Raw genomic sequence first — 22,917 nt, 5'->3', positions numbered from 1 at the left:
GTGTGATCTGAGCAAGGACAGCAGCCGCGGGAAGGCCTGGTCCAGCTGAAGAGAGGTGGAGAGGTAAAGTCCCCAGCGTGCAGTGGCAGCTTGGGTGCCTTGTGCAGGAGAGAAAAGAGAAAAGAGAAAAGAGAAAAGAGAACCTGAGGGGACCCTGGGGTCCTGGACTGGGACAGGAGCTGGGGCCACTTACTGAGATTTGGAGGAAAGGAGCAGGAAGAGGGGACTTCAAAGGGTGGAGGAGGTGACGGGAAGATGTGCTTTCAGTTTGGAACGTGCTAAGCTTGAGGTGCTGCTGTCAGAAGGAGGTGACCAGGTAGCTGGTGGGGATGGGGGTCTGGACGCAGAGCACGGGGGTCTGCAGTGTGCAAGAGAGTCACCTGAGGAGACTGTGGAAAGAGAAGGATGAGGACAGGTCTCTGGAGTGCCAGCCGCGCAAAGGGCCCACGTGGCGGGCAGGTGCCCCAGCAGAGGGAGGACTGGAAGGGCCATTCTGAGCCCCAGAGAGGAGAGAGGGTCCACAAAACAGTCCCACGGGGCCTGCAAGGTCGGTGTGGGCGGATGAGGTGTACCAGCGTGACAAGTAGTTTCTTTTGTGGGTTGGTGGGTGGGAGACAGTTTGACGGAACCATTTGACAAGGTGAGTCTTGTCTCAGGCACGTGTGGGTGGCTGGGAGGCACTTGCTCCTGGGAGCAGGGTGGCTCCAGGGGCGCACCACAGAACCCTGCGGGCAGTTTAACACTTCGCGGTCACCATCTTGAGATGTGCCTTTGGAACAAAGGGCCCCCCGTGTTCATTGGTCACTCAGTCCTACAAATGATGCAGGGGCTCCAGTGGGAGGTGTCCCTTCCTAAAGCTCTGCTTAGGACAGGGAGTGGGGAGGGGGCCAGTGCTAGAAAGTGAAGATGCTGGAGGAGAGAGGTTGAAGGTGTGGGAGAGAGGCTGATCTGTGGGGGATGTCAGAGGCACTGCGGCTCCAGGCAAGGGCAGAGGACATTTCCATCTTGGATGGAATGGGGCTTAACTTTGCAGTCAACTGCAAGGAGGTCAGTAGAGGGTCATTTACCTTTAAAGAACATGTAATTGGCCAGAATCAAGACCGAGTGCAGCTTCATCCCCCGGAAAAGGCCCTTGATCTTGCCGTGGGTCTTCTTCTCCATAGCCAGGTTCATCTGATGCTGGGCCACCTGGGTGTTCTTGAAGGATGTGGGGAAGATCTCAGTGCGGTACAGGTTCTGGGCTCTTTGAGCAAACTTCAGCACTGGGTCTCGCCTCTGACCCAGGAAAAGAATGCTGCCTGTGTCCGTCTGGCAGTCCCCGGGGGGCGGCAGAAAGGCCCTCAGGAGCTGACTGTAATGCTCGAGCACCCTGTTTTCTGGGACCTTGACAATGGGAAGTCCCAGTTCATGCAGAATCGTGGTGCGGGCTTTTGGTGTGGCCTGGAGGGCCAGCAGTGTGAGGGGAAGGGAGAAGCTCAGTGGGGAGAAGAGCACGTTCCTGCTTGGGTCAGGGGCCGTCAACCGTCGGTACAGGTTGAAGGCGAAGTAGGAATTGTCGGGGAAGGTAGAGGAGGCTGGCCGTTCCGCAGGTGTTGGACGACTTTCCTGGGAAGTTGTAATTTGGCCATAGGCACAAGGACCCAGCCCGGCCACCAGCAGCCAGAGAGACAAAATGGGGTGTGCCATCCTAGACAAAGAGACACAGCACAGTCACCCAGCTCGGCCACACAGCCCAGCAAGGCGTGTCGCCCGGAAGGGCTCCCTGCGGCTCTGCCCCTCCCTCTGGGGCCCACAGGATGGACTTTAGTGGTGACTTCAGGGGAACAGGGTGTCACGGCTTGGGCTTTGGTGACAGAAGCCTGACATGGGTTCACTCCACAGTGTTGTGACAGGCATCTTCCTGCCCCTCCCTGGTGGAGACCACAGGTGTGTACATCTGCCGTGTGGAACCATGTGAGGCTTGAGTGAGAACAGCAGGTGTTCAGGCAAACACGGGTGTTAAGACCCGGAGCCCTCGCTGTAGCTTGTAGCTTCTAGTTGGAATACAGTGCCCTGTGTGTCACATGTTCTCGATGTGTGGGACATGGAGGAAAAGTCCCATCACCCACCTCACTGTTGGCCAAGCCCACCCTTCCTGGGCCCTTCCCAGCCCTTTGTGTGGAGAGGCTGACCCCTCTTGCCTGTGATGTGGAGCCCTGGCCGGTGTCTGCCCCACTCCCTGGCTGCCTGAGCTGCACTCCCCTGCAGTGCTGGCCTCCCTCCCTGTGGCTCCCCTCTGTTCCTCTGAGCTCCTTCACCTTCTCTTCATCAAAGTCATGTGCCCTGAGCCTTGGGTGGCTCCATTCAGTCCTCACAGCCAACCCCTGCAAAACAGTGACCCCAGGGAGGTCAAGAGGCCTGTGCAAGGTGGGCAGCCAACTGAGGAATGAGCCGGGATTCTAGCCCAGGTCTAAGGCCTCCAAAGGCTGGGGCTGGCTCCCTATTTCAAGGTAATGTGTCCATGTGCAATAAGATCCACAAGCTCATGAGCCTTCCAGGTCCTTTGCCCCCACACCCACGGCTCTGTAAGACTCGGCTCTGCTGCCCCAGCTACTGCCCGCGGCTGTGCAGGAAGCTCTCTTCCTAGCTTCAAACTGGGAGCCCCGGGATTGGACCTAAAGCAACTTCTACTTACAGATCAGGTCCTGGGTGTCTGATGTATCCACAGTGCCCTTGGATCTGGCCTCTGTGGGCAGCTGTCCCGGACTGAGGGACTGAGTGGGCAGCAAACCACTTGCCAATCCCAGTGGTGACAGTCATATGGGAAGGTCAGCTTGTACCTTCCTCAGGCAAATGTTCCAGCTACACTGTGTGGTGCTCAATGGGGCATAGTGAACCTGAGGGACAGAAACTGCCGAGCCAGACTAGCGTGGAAGGAGGTCGGGGGTTTACAGTGCACTCAGGCTGAGGAGGAAGTGTAGACACCTCCACCAGGGAAATGCTTTCCCACTGTCTCGCTCACTTTCCCCACCATCCACCCATCCACCCACCCATCTATCTACCCACCAATCCATCCATCCACCCACTTCTGAAGCACCTGCTATATGTCTGACCATGGGTGGACAGTGAGGGGGATTAGGGAAGAGGACCTCTAATACCTTTGGGGTAGTGGGTGAGGCTGTAGGAAAAACTTTGGACAGGGGAAACCCTCAATTGATTGAAAACCCTTGAGTTGACAAAGTTTCTGTGGAACAAACAGAATCCTACCAGAATTCACCAAGATGAAGTGGACACGCAGGCAAAACACACAACTTGTTTTTTTCTTGTTTATAATTTTCTCTACCGTTTCTTTGGGCACACTGTCTTGGGATGAAATGGTTAATAGTTTCTGATACTTCACTGTCAAGCAATTGACTGGGCTACCTGAGAGAGCTGGTTGAGGAAGTATTTGAGACACTATCTCTCTGTGGGGAACCATCTTATATCCATACTGGGAATGGGCCGAGGAAGTGGTGAAACGACTCACATGTGGAATGAATCCATCCTGACCTCGGATGTTGTATTAGTCATCTTTTAAGGATGACAATGTAATATCCAAGGCAGTTTAATAAAGAAGAGATTTATTTACTCACAGCTTTGGAGATTCAAGGGCATGGTGCTGGCCTTGGCTCAATTCTGGTGATGACCTTTGTGCTGGCAAAGTCCTGAGGTGACCCATGACATCACATGGCAAGATACAGGGAGCACACCTGTCCATGCCTGTGTCTGCTTACACTCCCACTTTAATGAAGCCATATGTATTCAATCATGGGGTGAGGGCCAGAGATGTAGCTCAGTGGTGGAGTGCTTGCCTAGCATGCATGTGGTCCTGGCTTCAATAAAAAAAAAAAAAAAAAAAAGCATTCAATCATCAGGCTCTACCTTGATGACTTTATTTAAACCTAATCACTTTCCAAAGGCTCCACCTTGAAATATCTTAATTGTATTTAATTTCCTCTTAATGCTATTGACATATGACTTAGGAGAGTAAACTCCTGCGTGAATGTGTCTGTGGGGGAACCATATTCAAACCACTCCCGATGCCCAGGAGTTCCAAAAAAAGTAGAGAGAGCAATTTCTAGGAGCTAGTTTACGTAAATCCAGGTCACAAAATCCAGAATGCTGGTCCTAGTGAGAATGACGGATAACTGGTCTGGGAAAGCAGAACATGGAACAGCAGGGAAATTCATACCATGACCTCATACCATGACCTCATACCATGACCTCATACCCTAAGCCATCCCGAATATTTACTGCATGAAAACCTTGAAAGATGCAAAATGAAGTCAGTTTCTAGCCAAGGAAAAAATGAGACCTAGAAAACTTAGCACCTGGAAGACAGTTTAGGGGTCATGTAGGACAGGATGGTGAGTGGTTTCCATGGAGACTGCCATTTTGGATTTCTTTCAGTGGTTCCTGGAGTATTATCTTGAAGCTACATCTCTGAGTAAAGATGGAAATGAGCTACTGCTGATCGGCGATGTCTGTCATGGGTGTGGGAGCAGAAGGAATGGCACCCAGGCCACATACTTGCCATTTTTAGTGGAGCACAGAGTTCTTGTAGATGAGGAAGCAGAGACTGGGGTAAGTGACAGGGACTCAGCAAGAGCTGCACAGCTCAGAACAGGTGAGAATTGGAATGCTGTCTCCTATTCTGTGTGAACAGGCATTCTTTCTATTCTACCAGGCAGTAAGTTAGGACGAGTAAGAAATTTTGGCTAATTCTCACAGCATCCAATAGGGATAAACACCTGATATCAGCTGAGTATTGATTCTGACCTCCACAGTCCTGCTGACCTTCACCAGTAGCCACTTGTTTATTGAACAAACAAGCCTTTGAGCCTGTTTATGAATCCTCATGAGGCTATTTCAGGATATTTGAACCCATTTCTTGAGCACTTACTGTGTACTTGGAGCTTTATGAGTTGACACCCTATCCAATCCTTTCAATGACCTCAGAAGGAAGCGATGATTTCCCACGTCTTTGTGAATGAGAGAGTGGAGTCAAGTGGTTTGCCCAAGTGGAGATGACTTTGTCATGGTTAGTCCCAGGAGTGGAACCCCAGCTCCAAACACTCCCTTGCTATGCCAAGATTGCTTGGGTTCCTGTGGGTTTTTAAACAAACTTATCTGATGTCTTTATTTGTAGAACAGCATTGGGTGTCAAAAGTCAACAAGAGCAAAACTTCCATGCTTATAGCCCAATTATTGGACATTAGTTGGCCTTCAGATCCCATGGACAATGACTTCTCTTCATTATCACTCATGTCTTCCCAAGGCAAACATTAGCCCATGCTCAGTTCCCACGTCCCCACACTTCACAGTAGAAACTCTCTTTACTACAATGCTGCCCAAAGTCCTACTTGCATTATTATTCAAGTTCAGGTTCAAGGATGTGAATAAGTCCCTGCCAGTTCCCAGGTACTTTCTGCTGTGATTATTAGAAAAAAAGTGTCTGTATGAGTTTGCTGACTTAAACAACTAAAATTTAGTATTTCACAGTTCTTGAGGCAAGGAGTTCTATAGAGAAGAGAAGTGAATTGTACAGGAAGGATCTGTTCCAGGCCTCTCTCCTTGGCTTCCAGATGGCCATCTTCATGTTCACAAGGTGTTCTCTCTGTGCCTTTACATCATGTTCCCACTGTGTACATGTCTCCTGTTCAAATTCCCCCTTTTCATAAGGATGTTGGTCATATTGGATTAAGGATTACCCTAGTAATTTCATTTTAACTTGATTACCTCCATAAAAACTATCTCTAAAATAGGGTCACATTCCGAGTTATTGGGAACTGGAGATTCAACACATGAATTTTGGGGAAGACATAATTCAAGCCACAGCAGCCTCTCTTAGCCTATGTATAACATGACTACATTTTATTATGAATATTTCCAAACCTATATAAAAGATTTTACAGTGGACACCCTAAATCTGCCACTTGGATTTTACCATGCACATTTTACTCCTGTTTTATCGCTATCTTGCACAAAGGAAACACTGCCCATCCCTTTTCTTTTACCAGTCAGATGTTGCCATAATATGGCAGGTGTACCACTTAGCCAGAACATGGGTTGAATTTCAGGCCTTGTACTTCCCCTGTCAGACATCCATGTGCAATGCACAACTTGCACCACTGTCTACATTGACCTGAAGGACCATATTTTGAATAAGCAGCAGAACAAGAGTGTATCCACAAAGTCCTTGCTTCTTTTTACAAAGAAGTTTGTAATTCAAAATGGTGCACCAAGCTGGGCATAATGGTACATGTCTGTAATCCCAGCTGAGGCAGGAGGATTGCAATTTCAAGACCAGCCTGGGAACTTTAGCGAGATCCTGACTCAAAATAAAAGGCAAAAAGAACTAAGAATATAGCTTAGTGATAGAGTACCCCTGAGTTCAATCCCCAGCCAGGCAAAAAAAAAAAAAAAAAAAAAAAAAAAAAATTTGTTCACTGAACTTGCACAGAACACACACAGCAAAAGGCATAGCCCAGGATTGGCATGTGGTAAGTGCATAGTGTGAGATGGTTGAGTGAATGAATGATTTACTCAGAGCAAGGTGGTTGACTGAATCCAATTCATTAGTTTATTTATGAAAACAATGACTAGCAATCACAAAATTTTCCAGACACAAAACACTGGGAATGTCCACCAAGAAGAAGTATATTCTAAGAAGTAGCTTAATGGTGCAATGATTGTAATGGACAAGATGGCGGCTCTCCAGAACCCCTTGGATCGACAATTTACATTTTTTTTCTTCAGGGCTTCTGCTCCCACTCAGTTTTCCACCAGTTTTGCCCTGTTCCACGTAAGGAACCTCTAACATGTAGCCAAAGAGATTATAGCTGCATGTCAATGGGGTCAAGCAAGAAGCCTTGAAGAACTGGTCAACAAGATGAGAAAAACAACATTAATCAGGGCAGTGACTTTGGGGTTGGCTGATGCTTCCCCAGGCTGGAGAAGAGGTTAATATTAACAGGTGATGTGGGCTTGTGTAATCATGGGCCTGTCCTCTTTCCCAGCAGGCAGTCCTGTTCATTCACCTCATCTCCAGTACCTCAGTTGCCCTCTAGCTAACGCCCAGGAAGGAGGAAGGAGGCTGGACTCTGGGCAGCGGTCCTACCAACTGCTGTCACTCTGTCCTACCAATTGCTGCCATTCTGAACCAGGAATGCCAACTCTCATCTGCCACATCCATCTTTTCAGCGGATATTTCGGTGTCTCAGGAGGATGGGGGCATCAGAAAGCATTTGTGTCATTCTGAGCCCAAAGGCACATCAGTCCAGAGGGCAGCTGGTGTGCACAATGGGATAGTGAGGTCTGGGATCTCCTTACACCTGATATTGCCCCCCCAAATACTCCCCTTGCTGCTGCCCAAGTGAGACACTGACTTGCAAACCAGCCCTTGCCACTGCTCCTCTTCATAGTCACTTCACCTACTGCAGCTTTTGGCAGAGTGTAATCAATGGAATGCTAGATTGGTTTGTGAATAAAATGGGTTTCATGGACAAATCAGTTTGGAGGATACTATCCTTTTTCTCCTACTCAAGTGGTTATTTTTTAAAGGATCCAAGAAGTCTTTTGGTAAAGATTTATCATAGTTTTCTAAACCCATTTAACCATGTGTTATGCTTTGGATATGAAGTGTCTCTCAAAAGCTCCTTTGTTAATGTAGGAATGTTTAGAGGTGAAATGACCAGATTATAAAAGCTGTAACCTAATAAGTGTATTAATCCATTTGATGAATTAATAATTTGTAAGGACTACAGTACTGTGTGGTAACTGTAGGCAAGTGGGCATGGCTGCAGAGGGTGGGTCATGCAGGGTGTTTCCTTAAGATTGCATCTTGTCTCTCTGGATCCTCCTACCCTCTCTGCTTCCTGGCTGACATAAGCTAAGCAGCATTTCCCCTCATGCCCTTCTGCCATGATACTCTGCCTCACCTTAGGCTGACCATGAATTGAACCTTTGAAACCATGAGTTAAAAATAAACTTTTCCTCCTCTAAGTTTTTCTGGTCAGGAATTTTGATCACAGCAATGAAAATCTAACATGGTAATTGGTACCAGGAGTAGGGTCATTGATGTGACTAACCTGACTGTGTGATTCAGAAGACTTTGGAACTAGTGTGCAGAGGGAATTTGGAAAAGTTTGGAGATGCAGTCTAGAGAAATCCTAGAATGTTGTAAGTGTCTAATGCAATATTATGGCGGGAACTCAGAAGACCAGAATGCCAATAGGAATGTGAATAGAAAAGACTACTCATAAGGTTTCAGAGAGGAGACAGGATTCTATTGGAAATTGGACTAGAGGTCATTCATATTATATTCTGACAAATAACTTGTCCAGATTTTGCCCATGTCTTGAGATCTTAGGTAAAGCTAAATTTAAAGGAGTTTGACTAACTAATCTGATGGGGAAATTTTCAAGGTAGCACAGAATTCAGGCTATGGCATGAATATTGATGGCCACCATTAGTCAGGTTTAATTAAAAATCTGAAGCAAAAAGCAGAGAGGCGATTTTAAAACTTGTAGTTAACTTGCTAGAAAAATTCAGGTAAAACTGGAGCCAAGGAAAGTGTAGTTGTTGAAGAGATTATAGTAACTAAAGAGATGCTCAGTACTTTGCACATAGGCAATAGAATGGCATCTTGGGAATTGGCAAGATCACACTTTTTCCTGGTCTCCAAGAACTTCCTTTGAAATCTCAGGGAAAGCCTCTGTGACCCCCTAATTCCAGAATCATGCATTCCTGTAGAACCAGAACCTTGTGGAAAACACCAACATTGCTGGGCCCTCTGGAACCATGGCTTCAGTGACTCATGAGTGTTTGGATGGCTGAACATGGTGAAACAACTACCTAGGGTCCCCCTATGTGAATAGGGTTCCCCCTATGATCTCTCCTTAAAGAGTTTTCACATTTACATCCTTGAGCCTGTAATGGGTATATTGTTAAAAATGGACATGTGTGTTCAGGGAAGAAGCTATGATATGCACTCTGTTCTGTCTTTTGCTTTTTCCCATATTGTTTGACCTCAGAGATCTTTTTCTATTAGCCCAAACAGAGCTAGCCTAACACTTTTGAAAGGCTGCATGACTTTTTATTTTAAGGATGCACTTATATTTATAAAATTGATTTCCTATAAATTTTTCCCTCTTCAAACAATGCTGCAAGCTGTAAAAAAGAATATTTTTTGACATTTGTATTATTTGTAAATTTTCCCATGGAGTAAATTCCAGTAGTGGGCTTCCTGAGTCAAAAAGTGGGATTGTTTTTTGTTTAACTTTAATATATATTACCAAATTATCTTCTGATGAGATTGCACATATATAATATAAAATGCATGAAATATATATCATATAGTATCATAATATATGATAATGTCTATCTTCTCACATGCTGACAAACTTGTATGTTTGTGCCAATCTAATAGTTGGAAAATGGCACTCCATTAAATACATTTGTGTTTTTAAAATTATAAATGAGGTTTTGAGTTCTTGCAAATTTCCATCAGTCATTACTGTTTTCTTTTGTATTGTGCCTGTATTCTTTGCTGATTTTCTATTAGATTACTGTTTCTTTTCTTTTCTTTTTAAAAACATCCTTACTATTCTTAATGTTTCTTTATAGATTTAAAAGAGTTCTTTGAAATGAAAAGAATTATCTCTTTGTCCTACCTGTTACAGAACTTTTCAGTTTGTCCTTTGGATTTGAATGACATCCTTAACTGAATATACATTTTTAACAAATTGATTTAAAAATAACATGCAAAGATAGGATTGTACTAGCTCAGTATGTCAGAAATTTCATTGACTTATTTAGAAAATATTTGTAATACAATTATTATTTTATTTAAATGCAATTCAGATTTTAAAGTTTTTTTAATTAATTTTTTTTTACTTTTACAGACTGCATTTTGATTCATTGTACACAAATGGGGTACAACTTTTCACGAAGTTGGAAAATATTATGCTAAGTGAAATATGCCAAGCCCAAAAAACCAAAGGCCAAATTTTTTCTCTGATAAATGGATGATGATATATAAAGTTTTCAATTGTGGTGAAATACATGTAAAATGAAATCTGCATCTTTAGTATATTTTTTATTGGCACACTATAATTCTGCATAATAGTGGGGCTTATTAAGCCATATTTGTGCAAGCTCATGACATAATCTGATCACTCTCATTCCCTTTGTCTTTCCTTCCTTCCTTCTTCCTCCTAACCTACTTGCTCTACTCTACTGATCCCCCTCTATTTTGGTTTATTCATTTATCTGCTGATGAAACATTGGATTCCTTCCACCTTTTACTTATTGTGAATAGTGCTGATATAAACCTGAGTGTACAACTCTCTCTCTCTAAGATTAGTTTTTCAATTCTTGTGGATTGGGAGAGAAAAAGCTAGGTCATTCAGGTTTTGACTTAACTATCCATGCATGGAATATAATTTGTTCCACTTCAGTCCCCAGGACTTCCTATTTCCCCCTCCTCCCTCCTTCTGTTCCCTTCCCTTCACTTTACTGGTCTCTGTTTATTTATTTATAGCTTTTTAAAGTTGGTGCTTACAGGAGTACATAAAGGTGAAATTCACTCAGCCATGGAGAAGGATTTTCCATTTCTTTGTGGGTCACCCACGCTGCTTTTCAGAGTGGCTGCACATACCACTCTACATTCCCATGCAAGGATTATTTTTCCCACACATCCCGTTAGCACTTGTTCCTTGACACGTAGATGTGAAGTGCGATCTCATTGTGGTTTTGATTTGTATTTTCCTGACCATCAGTGACGCTGAGTATCTTTTCATGTGGTTGTTGGTCATTTATATGTTATTGGGGAAACATCTGAGCATGCAAGTTTGTCGTCCATTCCTTCATCACGTTGCTTGGGTTTTCGGTGTTGTTGAGTTGTTGGAGTTTAACATGGGTGTACTGGAAATTAGTCACTTGTCAGATCTATGATTGGCAAATGTGTCCTTCCATTCTGTGGGTTGCATTTTCACTCAATTGACTGTGTCCTTTGATGCACAGGAATTTTAAATTTGATGTAGTTCAATTCATCTATTTTAGCTTTCGTTGCTTATGCCTTCGGTGTCGTATCCACAAAATCATTGCCAAATTCAATGCCATGAAGCTTTACCCTGAGTTTTCTTCTAAGAGTCTTATAGTTTGAATGCTTATGTTTGGGTCTTTGATACATTTTGAGTTAATTTTGTATATCGTGTTAATTTTGTAATTGTGTATATTGTGCATGTTGAAAAACAGTCTCCATAGCAATGCTTATTGAATGGTGATCCTTTTGACCAGTGAATGGTCTTAGCACCTTCAATGAAAGTCAACTGACCATAAATGGGAGGGTCTGTCTCATTGGTCTACATGTTTGTCTTTATGCCAGTACCATACTGTTTTAATTACTATAGCTTTGAAATCAGGAAATGTAAGACTTCCAAATTTGTTCATTCTTTTTCAAGACTGTTGGAGCTATTTTGAACCTCCTGATACTCCATGTGCATTTCACCATAGATCCTTCTATCTGAAAAAAAAAAAAAAAAAAGAATTAATGGGATTTTGGTAGAAATTGCACTGATCTATAGATTGCTTTGGGTAGCATCAATTTCTTAATAGTAGTAAGTTGTTCAGTCTATGAACACAAAATATCCTTCCACTTATGTATCCCACCTTTAATTTCTTTAAGCAATATTTTGTGGTTTTTCAGTGTACATGACTTTCACACTATTCCAAAGTATTTCATTCTTTTTGAGGCAGTTGTAAATGAGATGGCTTTCTCGATTTCTGTGTAGAATTCTCTATTGTTAGTGTATGGAAACACAATTGGTTTTTGTGTGTTGATGTTAAATCCTGAAATTTTGTTGAACTTGCTTATTGAATGAATAGTTGTGTGTGTGTGCGTGTATGTGTGTGTGTGTGTGTGTGTGTGTGTGTGTGTGTGTGTGTGAGATCTCTTGAGTTTCCTATGTAAGAGGCCATGCTGTTTCTTTCGTTCTAATGTTTTCTTTCTTTTCCTCCAGCTCTGGTTGGAGCTTCCATCCCTGTGTTAAACAGAAGTGATGAAAGCAGACTTCCTTCTCTATGTTCCTGATCTGAGAAAAGCTTTCAGTCTCACCATTGAATTGTTAGCTGTGGGTTTTTCATACATGGCCTGGAGACAGTTTCTCGATTCCTGTTTGATCGAGGGTTTTTTTAATCATGATAGGGTGCTGAATTTTGCCAAAGGCTTTTTTGCATCAACTCAGATGATCATGTGTATTGCTGTTGTTGTTGTTGTTGTTGTTGTTGTGGTTTTGTTGCACCAGGGATCCAACCCAGGGCCTCATGCTGGACAAGCACCCTGCTACTGAGCCTACAGCCCTTTATAAAACATATTTTAGGTAATTAATTCATTATTTTCGTAGCACTGAGAATCTAACCCAAGGCCTTGTGAATGCTAGGCAAGCACTCAGCCACTGAGCTACATCCCCAGCTCTTCATATCTAATTTTGATACAGGTTTTCATTAATCTGCCCAGGCTGGCCTAGAACTTGCACTTCCTGCCTCAGCCTCCTAAGTAGGTGGGATTCCAGGCCTGTGTCACCACACCTGGTGGGTCGTTTGCAGTTTTCCCCCCTTCAGTCTGTTCATATGGTCTTCTACATTGGCTGATTTTTACATGTTAAGCAAAGCCCAGGTTCTAGGTACAAACCTTACTTGCTGTTTGGTCACCTGTTTTTGCTGCTGTGACCAAAAGACCTGACAAGAACGATTACAGGAGGAAAAGTCTATTTTATGGCTCATGGTTTCAGAGTTCTCAGTCCATAGAAAGCTGACTCCATTGTTGCCATGACACCACAAGAAAGGGGTGTGTGAGAGAGAGGGAGGGAGTGGGGTGGACAGACAGACAGACACAACTCCACTCTCCAGGTCAAAATATGCACCCCAAAGGCGTGGCCCCAGCAACCCAGTTCCTCCAGCCACACCCACCTGCCCACAGTTACCACCCAGGTAATCCCTAATCCCATTGGGATCAATGCACCAAGTGGGTCCAGGGTCTCATAACCCAATTGCTTCACCTCTAAGCTTTCTTGCTCTGCCTCTCACATGAGCTTTTGGGGAACCCCTCACATCCATACCATAACCCGGGTCATGGTGTGTACTCCTCTCAATGTGCAACTGAACCCTCTTTGATAGTATTTTGTCCTAATGTTCATGGGGACACTTGTTTCAGTTTTCTTTTGTCTTTGTCTTTGCCGTCAGGGTGGTTAGGGCTCCACAGAATAAGTTAGTGTACCCAACTCTCCAGATTTTTGGAAGAGTTTGAAGAGAATTGGTATAAATTCTTCTCTCTTTTTTCTGACTCAATTGTCAATTTTCTTTGTAAAGAATGACTCTTGGTTTTGTTGATTTTCTCTACTGTTATTCTGATATCTTGTACGAATGATGTTCTCCATTTCTTTAAATAACCATCTATTTTGTAGATCTCTGCTCTGATCTTTAATTTCATTCCTTCTGTCCTCTTTGTTCTAGTTTGTAAAGGCAGAACATTAGGTGGCTGCTTTGAGAACAAGTGTTTGAGAAATCTCCCTCTTAGCACTATTTTTGCTGCATCCAATGAGTTGGGCTACGTCATACTGAAGATACATTTCCATTTTCTCAAGACATCATCTCATTCTCTGCGTGGTGTTTTTCTTAGACCATTAGTTCTTCAAGAGAATGTTGTTTCATTTCCCAGGGTTCCTTCTGCTACTGAGTTTTAGTTCTATCCATTGTGATTTGCAGAGACCGTTTATGATTTCCACCTGTTGACGCTTGTGAAGACGTGTTTCATGACCGCCGGCCATGCTCCGTGGTCCACCTGACTTTAGAGCAAGGTGTGGAGGCTACTGCTGAGTGGAGCGATCTGCATGTATCTCGGGGTCCTATTGCTCCTCAGTGATGTGCAGCCTTAGGGTGGGTATTGATCTTGTGTCTGGTTGCTCTATTGATTATTGAAAGTGGGAGTGATGAGTCTCCCACTGCCATTGCTTCACCGTCTGTCCACTCCACGGAACCTGTTTACTTCTCACACTCAGGACCTCTGCTGCTGCGTGCGCACATATTTGTAACTGTTATTTCTTCTTGGTGGCACATTTTTCCTATTCTGTTTTCTATAAGTCAAATATATCAATTGTTGCTTTTATGATTTCTAGGTTATTTTTTGTCTTGTTTAGAAAGGGCTTATCCCTCTGAAAATCACAAAACTGATCAACACATGCATTCTTTAGCACATTTGATTTTTATGTTTTAGTGTTTGGTCCACCCAGTGACCGGAGCAAGGTTTATTTGACTTGACCTTTAGCTGTAGACACTGCACACACTGTGGTCCCTCCTCGGGTGTTGACTCCTGAGCTCTTCTGCTTGTTTGACCCTCTGGCTTTCCCTGGCCTTGCTGGTATCCGCCCTGACCATCTCTCTCCCATGACTCCAAACCCTCCATCAGGAATCCCAGCTGAACTCCACAGAGCTCTCTGCCTGGCATTGCTGGCTCTTGTACACACTATGTCTCCTGCTGGAAAACAACCACTCGTCACATCAGGTGAGCTGTGGAGCTGGGGACACAGGCCAGGGAAGCAGTGAGGCACCAATGGGGGAAGGGTGGGGCCATGAACCCAGATAAGAATGAGCGAGGAGGGGGCTGAAAGGGCAGCCAGGTCGCCTGAGGAGTTAATGAACACACCGCTCCCTGTGGGACCTGGAGATCAAGGGCAGAGGCCCCTGGGGCAGGAGGGTGGGGCTGGTGAGCAGTGGGGAGAGGACCCTGGACCGTCCTCAGGAATTTTGGGGAACCAGCTTGCTGGGCTGAGCTACAAGGGCCCCCTTTCTCCCTGAGGGAGGTGGGGGCATGCAGTGCAGAAGCCCCTGACTGGGTCCCTGGCTTGGGCTGGATTCCCGAAGGAGCTGGGTGAGGAGATGGAGGCAGAGGCCCAGCTGCAGAAGAGGGCAGGGGCTGCCCAGGCCTCCTCCTCCAGCCTCTGCAGGGCAGAGACCAGCAAAGACAGGCGGCCGAGCCAGTCCACGTGTGGAGGGGCCACAGGAGGGAAGGTCGCCAGGTCAGCTCCCACCCAGCGCTCAGCCTGTGGGCCCACTGTGTGCTGGGGGTGGCAGAGCCAGGCGGTTCACCTCCCCGAGTCTCCCGGCAGCGTGGCCAAGGCTCGGTCACCTGGGCTCAGATCCAGCTCTGCCCGTGGGTCCTGCTGCTGTGTGTGCCTCGGTTTCTCCTGGGTGGACCTGGGATGCTGAGCCAGGCGGAGAGGCCCCGAGCACTGCCCAAGTCAGCTCAGGAGGCTGGTGGAGAAGGCCTTACTGGGCAGAGCCCGCGGAGCCACGGGGAGGCTGTGGACTCGCCCTGCTGTTTCTCCCCAGTGACTCCGCACCTGCGTCAAAGTGTCCTTCGGGCCCTGCCCTCTGCGTCTGCGTTGGTCTCCCACCTGGCGCCTGCCCAGCACCTCCTGAAGCTCTCTGCGGTCCCCGTGTGCACCCCTCCCTGCTCTGTCTGCTCCGTCCCTGCCCGGGTGGTCTCCCTCTGGTTCCTGGGGGCCTTCCTGACGCCACAGCCCCCGTCACAGCTGTGAGGCCAACAGTGGCTGACAGAGCACTCCCGGCACCTGAGGGCCACCATCGGCACCTCTGAGCTCGAAAGACCAGCCCCTGTGTCCAGCCAAGGGACACGTACTCGAGGAAAAGGACAAATGCATGAAAGGAGCAGAAACGGCAGCTTTGTTTCTGATCAGTGTGTGGGAGCACGCGGCTGATGTCTGTGGGAACCCGCCCACCCGCCTGCCCGCTGAGCCAGCCTCACACCCTCCAGCACGGGCCCCAGGGGGCCGTCCCGTTGAGCACAGCCAGGACAGGGGCCTTCAGAGGACGCCACTTCACTGAATCCTCACGGAGGACTGGAGAGTAGATAGCAAGACCCATGTTTAACCTGGGGACAATGGGACATAGAGTAGTTGAGGACACTGACCTAGGCCACCTGTCCTCCATGACTCTGCAATAGTCACCTGCTCTCTTGGCCACTTGTGTCCTTGCTGGGCAGGGAGCTGGGGAGGGCAGTTTCCTCTGACTCCTGTGCTCAGGAGCCACCAAGTGGCTTCAGTTCCACACAGAAGCTGCCCTGGCCATGTGTCTGGCTGTGTGCTTGACTGGCCGAGCAGCCTGTGGACATCAGCCTGGGAGGACAGCAAGAGTCCTCAGCCCTGCAGGGTGGTGGGTGTGGGAGGTTGGTGTGGCCACTTGAAGATGGAGTCTCAGGGCTCTGGAGGAGTCTGTATTGCCCACTGACCGACGTCCACCACAGCAGAGCAGTGTGCTCCCAGGGTGAGACAGGGCCTCCTTCTGTCCCCAGATGGAACACGTGGTGTGTCTGTGGTGGCAGGAGGCCTGCTCCCGGGTTTGTGGAGCCTGTCGAGTGGGATCCTGGTGGGGGGGACGCGTACCTGAAGCTCCCACTTCTGACTCACTCCCCCGCGGCCCCAGGAGCAGCGTGGTGTGGTCCTCGCCCTGTGAAGGGGCTCAGATGGCCCCTCAAGGCAGGGCCGTCCTCCCAGCGGCCATCGCTCACTCCTTCATCTCTCACTCTGCCGAGCGCGAGGGCCTGGGAAGGCCGTTGCTCTGATGTCCCTGGCTGAGCTGGGCGCCTGCTTTGTGTCCCCCTGTGATCTGTGCAGAGCAGAGCTGGCTCCCTGCCTGCAGAGGGAACCTGCCCTGGAGCCCCCAGAGCCAGGTGACTCTGCTGTCAGCTGGAGGGGGCGGGCCTTTGATGTAGCGCAGCTACGGCTGGCAGCGTGTGTAGGCACTGCATGGACTGGGCGGTATGAGCCGCGGGGTGGCCAGGCCACCAGGGAGAAGCCCTGCCTTCTAGGCCCAGCTGGATGGGTCTGTAAGCTGGGGGAGTCACTGTCCCCTGAAAGTATTGATTTCTCGTCTTTATTCCTCAGGATGTGTTTGAAGAGCTGGCTGGACAGAGGACACGTTTGGCATTTTTTATTGTGCTAGAGCACACATGACATTACCGTGGCCACCTCCATCTTTGTTACAGAGCGTTGGGGGCTTGAGCGGGTTCCTTGTGTGGAGCCTTTGTGACCACCCGTCCTGGCAGCCCCGGTCACCTCCTCTACCCTCTTCCCTGGCTGCCTCCCTGGCTCTCTCTGTCTGAACTTGGCTCTTGTACTACGTACGTGGAATCATATGGTTTTGTGCTTTTACAGCTGGGTCCTTTCACTTGACCTGACGTCCTCACGGTTCACGGACGCTCTCACGGGTCTCAAAACAGCCATTGTTTTTCATGAATGAATGGTTTTCCTTCCTACGCGTCAAGCCTTTCGCCTGTGGGTCTGTGCATCAAAGGGTGCTTGGAAGTTCGCGCGTTTTAAATGTGAGGTTTGGGTATGAGGTGTTCACGTGACCGAGTAGGAGTGTTGAGAGTGGAATGATTGGACTATGAAAGCTGTGACCTAATCAGGGGGTTAATCAGTACAATGGCCAGCATCCGAAGAGAAAGCTGGGTGGTGGCTGTCGGCAGGTGGGGCACGTCCTCGGGCTTACATGTCCCGTCCAGCACCCACAGCACCCCTCCCGGCCGTCTGGAGCTGAGCAGGGTTCCTCCGCCAGCCCTTCTGCCACAGTGTCTTGCCTCACCTCAGCACAATGGAGCCAGCGGACCGTGGACTGAACCTCGGACACTAGGTGCCCAGATACACCTTTCCTTTGCTAAGTTGTTCTTGTCAGGGCTTTTGGTTACAGTGACCAAAAGCTGAACAACACAGAACAGGGGTGTGCCAATGTCTGCTTTAGAGCTATTAAAAATTTTTTAGGTATATTGAAGAAATGGAATTGCATTATAATAATTATTTATAATTTTTTGAGGAATTGCTGTATTGTTTCTCACAGTGCCTATACCATCTGATGTTCCCAGTGAGGTGAAAAGGGTTCCAATTTCTCTATAGCCTCAACAACACATGTTCTCTTCTCTTTTGCCTTATCAGGGTGGAACCCAGGGCCTGTTCTCTGCCCCTGAGCTTCATCGTCAGCCCTTACTTCACTTCTTTATGTTTTAGACATGGTCACTAACTTGCCCAGGTTGGCCTTGAATTTGTGATCCTCCTGCATCGGCCTCCTGAGTAACTGGAATTGCAGGGGTGCACCACTGTGCCTGGCTATTGTAACTTTTTAAAATAATTATTATCATGATATGTGTGAAGCTGTATGATGTGAATTTTGATTTTTGTTTCCCTAATAATCAATGCTATTGAGCGTCTCTTCATGTGTTTACAGGACATTGTGCATCTCCTTTGGGGATGTCTATTCAAGCCATGAGTTCATTACTTAACAACTTTCTTTGTTGTGTGGTAGTTGAGGTTTAGGTGTTCTCTATATTTTTTGGATGTTAGTCCCTTATCCAATATCCAATCTGATTATATTTTCTCATATTCTATGGGTGTCTTTACTCTATTGTTAGTGATTTCTGATGCACAAATTTGATTTTTTTTTTCATGAAGTCCCATTTGCCTATTTTTGTGTTGGTTGCCCATCTTCAGTGTCATATCCATGAAATCATTGCCAAATTCAAAGCCATGAAGCTTTTCCCTGTTTTCTTCTAAGAGTTTTATAGCCTGAATTCTCTTATTTAGACCTCCAATCCATTGTGAGCTCCTTTTCATAGGTGGTATGAGTCCAGCTTCATTAATTGCTTGCAAAATATTCAGTTTTCCCCGTGGAACTGGATGAAAAAGTAGTCCTTTCTCTGCTGGATGTTCTCGGCCCGCTTGACCAGCTCCCCTGACCTCTGGGACCCCTGCCTTGCCCGTGGTCCCGAGCATCTGCCTTCCAGCCGGCAGCACACTGTTAGCATTGCGGGAACTGTGAAGTAAGTTCGGAAACCAGGACGTGTGACTCCTCCAGTTTTCTTCTTTGCCTGAAAAGGTGTAAAAAGAGCACAGGAGCCAAGCAAAGCTGAAGCTATGGCTGTCTTCCCAGGGAGGCGTGGTCGTCTTCACACAACCAAGCTGTGCAGACCGCTGCTCACCTCTGACTGGTCCCTGCTGGTTCTCCAGGAGCTCATGATCCCCTCTGGATAGTTCAGATTTTTTATTTGGTGCATTGTAATTATATGCAGCTGTGGGATTCACCAGACTTATTTGTACATGCACGAAACAGGATTCGATCAATTCCACTCTTCACTCTCTCCCTTTCCCTTTCCTCCTCCCCTCCCCGCAGCCCCTTCCTCTACTTGTCTCTCATCTGTTCTCGTGGGATCCTTCCCCTCCCCTTTTCTCTCTAGTTTCCACATGAGAAAAAAACACATCTGACCCTTAGCTTTCTGAGTCTGGCTGATTTCACCCAACACAGGGATCTTCAGTTCCACCCATTTTCCTGCAGATGACAGAATTTCATTCTTCTGTATGACCGAATAAAACTCCATTGTGTATATAAACTATATATTCTCTCTCTATTCACCTGCCAATGGACACTGAGGTTGGTTCCAGAATTTGGCTATTATGAATTGTGCTGCTGTACACATGGGTACGTATGTACCCCTCTGGCAGGTGACTTAGGTCTTTAGGATAAATACTAAGGTGTGTTGTAGCCGGGTCATGTGGTGGTTCTATGCCTAGTCTTTTAAGGAACGTCCATAGTGGTCATTAATTTATAATCCCATCAAGAGTATATGAGTCCCTTTTCCCCCACATCCTCTCCAGCATTTATTATCATTTATATTCTTTTTAAAATTATTTTTTAGATGTTGATAGACCTTTGTTTTATTCATTGATTTATATGTGGTGCTGAGAATTGAACTTAGTGCCTCACGCCTGCTAGGCAAGCGCTCTACCACTGAGTCCCAATCCCAGCCCTCTGTATTCTTCTTTTTAATTATTTTTCATTTGTTCTAATTAGTTGTACATGACAATAGAATGCATTTATACATTCTATTCATACAATATGTATAGATCATTCATACAATATGTATAATCAGAAAAACTTTTCTGATTATACATATTGTAGGATCATATCAGTCATTTGTATTGGTGATGATTGCCATTCTCACTGGAGTGAGGTGAAATCTCAGTGTAGTTTTGATTTGCATTTCCATGATTGCTAAAGACACTGAACAATTTTTAAACATATTTCACTTTTTAAATATATTTTTTGTCACTGGTATTTCTTCTTCTGAAAACTGTCTAATAGTTTTTTTTGTATTTTTTTATTGTAAATAAAGGGATACATGTTTCTCTGTTTGTACATGGAGTAAAGGCGTACCACTTGTGTAATCATACATGTACATAGGGTAATGTTGTTTGATTCATAGTTTTTTTGCCCATTTAGTAATTGGTTTTGTTTGTGTATGTGTGTTAATTGAGTTCTTTACATATTCTGGATATTAATCCTCTGCCAGGAGAGTACACAGCAAAGACGTTCTTCCCTTCTGTTAGCTCTCTCTTTATACCATTAATTGCTTCTTTTGCTGTGCAGAATCGTTTTAATTTGATGCCACCCCATTTATTGATTCTTGGCATTATTTCCTGAGCTTTAGGGGTCCTGGTCAGAAAGCAGTTGCCTGCACCTACAATGTTGGAGTATTTCTCCTGTGTTTTCTTCTGGTGATTGCAGTGCTTCTGGTCTAATTCTTAGATTTTTTGATCCATTTTCAGTTGATTTTTGGGTGGGGTGATGGACGGAGATTGGGTTTCATTCTTCTACACATAGAGTACAGTTTTGCCCAGTGCCATTTATTTAAAAGGTTTTCATTTTGCCAGCATATATTTTGAGCACATCAAGGATCAGAAGACTGTAGATGTGTGTGTTTGTCTCTATGCTTTCTCTACCCAGTTGGTATACGTGTCTGTTTATGTGATAATACCATACTGTTTTGTTACTATGGCTTTGTAGTGTAGTTTGGAACTGATTACTGTGGTGCCTCCAAGATTGCTGTTTTTGCTTTGCCTTGCTTTGGTTATTCTGTCTTTTATAAATTTTAAGACTTTTTTTTCTAGATCTGTGAAGAATGTCATTGGTGTTTAATGTGCATTATATTGACTTTAGATTGCTTTTAGTACTATAAGCATTTGGATAATATTAATTCTGCCCATCCATGAACTTGGGAGGCCTTTCCGTCTTCTAGTGTCTTTTTGTATTTCTTTTTTCAATAGGTATTATAATTAATTAATTAATTATTTTATTTTGGTACTAGAAATTGAATACAGGAGTTCTTTACCATTGAGCTACACCCCCAGTACTTTTTATTTATTTCTTATTTTGAGACATATTCTTGCTAAATTGTTGAGGCTCTTGCTAAATTGCTGAGGTTGGCCTTGAACTTGCAATCCTCCTGCCTCCGTTCCTGAGTAACCAGGCTTAATAACATGTACCACCATGCCTGGTTCTTTATTGTTTTGAGGCTCTTGTGAACGGAATTGCTTTCCATATTTCTTTCTTGGCGGATTCATTATTGGTGTATAGAAGATGGCTGACTTTTCTATGTCATATCCTATTAGTTTACTGAATTTATCAGTTGCGTGAGTCTTCTGATGGAGCTTTTGGGATATTATAAGTAGAGGATCATATTATGTACAAACAGGGACAATTTGACTTCTTTCCTGTTTATACCCTTTTTATTTTTTTTCTTTTGATTAATTGCTCTGGCTAAAATTCAAGTACTATATTGAATGAGAGTTAGTAATCTTGTATTGTTCTTGATTTTCCAGGAAACAATTTTAGTTTTTCCCTATTTGGGATGATGTTGGCTTTGGGTTTCTCATACATAGAGTTTATGTTAGTGTAAGTTCTACTTATTCTTAGTTTCTCCAGTTTTTTTTTTTTTTTTTTCATCATGAATGGGTGCTAAATCTTGTCAAGGCTTATTCTGCATCTATTGAAATGATCATGTGATTTTTGTCCTTGATTCTACTTATGTGGTGAATTACATTTGTTGATTTGTGTCTTGCATCCCTGGAGTGAGACCAACTCGATCATGATGTACAATCTTCTTACTGTGTTGTTGAGTAGGATTTGCTAATATTTTATTAAGGATTTTGCATCTAAGTTCATCAGGGATATTGGTCCGTAGTTTTCTTTCCTCGATGTGTTCTTATCTGGTTTTGATATCAGGGTGATACTGGCTTCATACAACGAATGTGGAAGTGCTCCCTCTATTTCTATTTCATGTACTAATTTGAGAAGTATTGGCATTATTCCTTCAAAGATTTGGTAGAATTCAACAGGGAATCCATATGATCTTGGGTCTTTCTTTGTTGGAAGACTTTTATTTTCTGCTTCAATCTCGTTGCTTATGAATGGTCTGTTTAAAATTTCTGTCCTTTTGGTTCAATTTTAGTAGGTTATATGTATCTGGAAATTTATTTGTTTTGACTAGATTTTCCAATTTGTTGGATGATATGGGTTTTCAAAGTAGTCCCTGATGGTTCTCTGTATTTCAGAGATGTCTGTCGTGGTATCTCCTTTTTCAACTCCAATTGTAGGAATTTGGGTCTTCTCTTTATTTTGGTTAGATTGGCTAAGAGTTTATCAGTAATGTTTATCTTTCAAAGAACAAACTTTTTGTTATATTGATCCTTTTACTCTCTTTTGATTTTGGCTCTGATCTTAATTATTTCCTTATTTCTATTGGTTTTGGAATTGGTTTATTCTTGTTTTTCTAGGGTTTAAAACATATATTTGGAATGGTATTTGGAATCTTTCTAATTTCTTAAATTAGAAAATGGCTGTTAAATCCTTTTGATTATTAGTATTTTTTAGGTCTGAAGCATATTTGCTTATTTTACATCTGGTTAGCCTATCTATTGGTGAGTAAGGTGTGTTGAAATCAGTCAATATTATTTTTACTAGGTACTCACAGCTATAAAATTTCCTCTTAGA

The 22,917-nt window shown here is 44.9% G+C and overlaps 1 protein-coding gene and 1 long non-coding RNA gene across 3 annotated transcripts in view; one reads left to right on the top strand and one right to left on the bottom strand.

Moving 5' to 3' along the window:
* SERPINA6 (serpin family A member 6) overlaps window positions 1-2,807 on the bottom strand; it is a 34,187-nt gene extending 31,380 nt beyond the window's left edge. For both annotated transcript variants that reach the window (XR_013761924.1, XM_079127684.1), the window contains exons 1-2: window positions 2,675-2,807; window positions 1,068-1,687 (exon numbers count right to left, since the gene is read on the bottom strand). Coding sequence is in view for 1 of the 2 variants with exons in the window: in XM_079127684.1 (XP_078983810.1) it covers window positions 1,068-1,687; window positions 2,675-2,799 (745 nt within the window). In the remaining variant the exon portion in view is untranslated. The remainder of the gene's footprint in view (window positions 1-1,067; window positions 1,688-2,674) is intronic.
* A 4,241-nt stretch (window positions 2,808-7,048) lies between these two features.
* LOC306654302 overlaps window positions 7,049-22,917 on the top strand; it is a 30,357-nt gene continuing 14,488 nt past the window's right edge. The window contains exons 1-3 of the long non-coding RNA XR_013761931.1: window positions 7,049-7,333; window positions 13,786-13,956; window positions 14,486-14,581. This is a non-coding gene — a long non-coding RNA (uncharacterized lncRNA). The remainder of the gene's footprint in view (window positions 7,334-13,785; window positions 13,957-14,485; window positions 14,582-22,917) is intronic.

Source organism: Sciurus vulgaris (genome assembly GCF_902686455.1).
Source record: "Sciurus vulgaris genome assembly, chromosome: 2".
Classification (NCBI taxonomy): Eukaryota; Metazoa; Chordata; class Mammalia; order Rodentia; family Sciuridae; genus Sciurus; species Sciurus vulgaris.
This window is presented reverse-complemented; position numbering and strand designations above follow the sequence as displayed.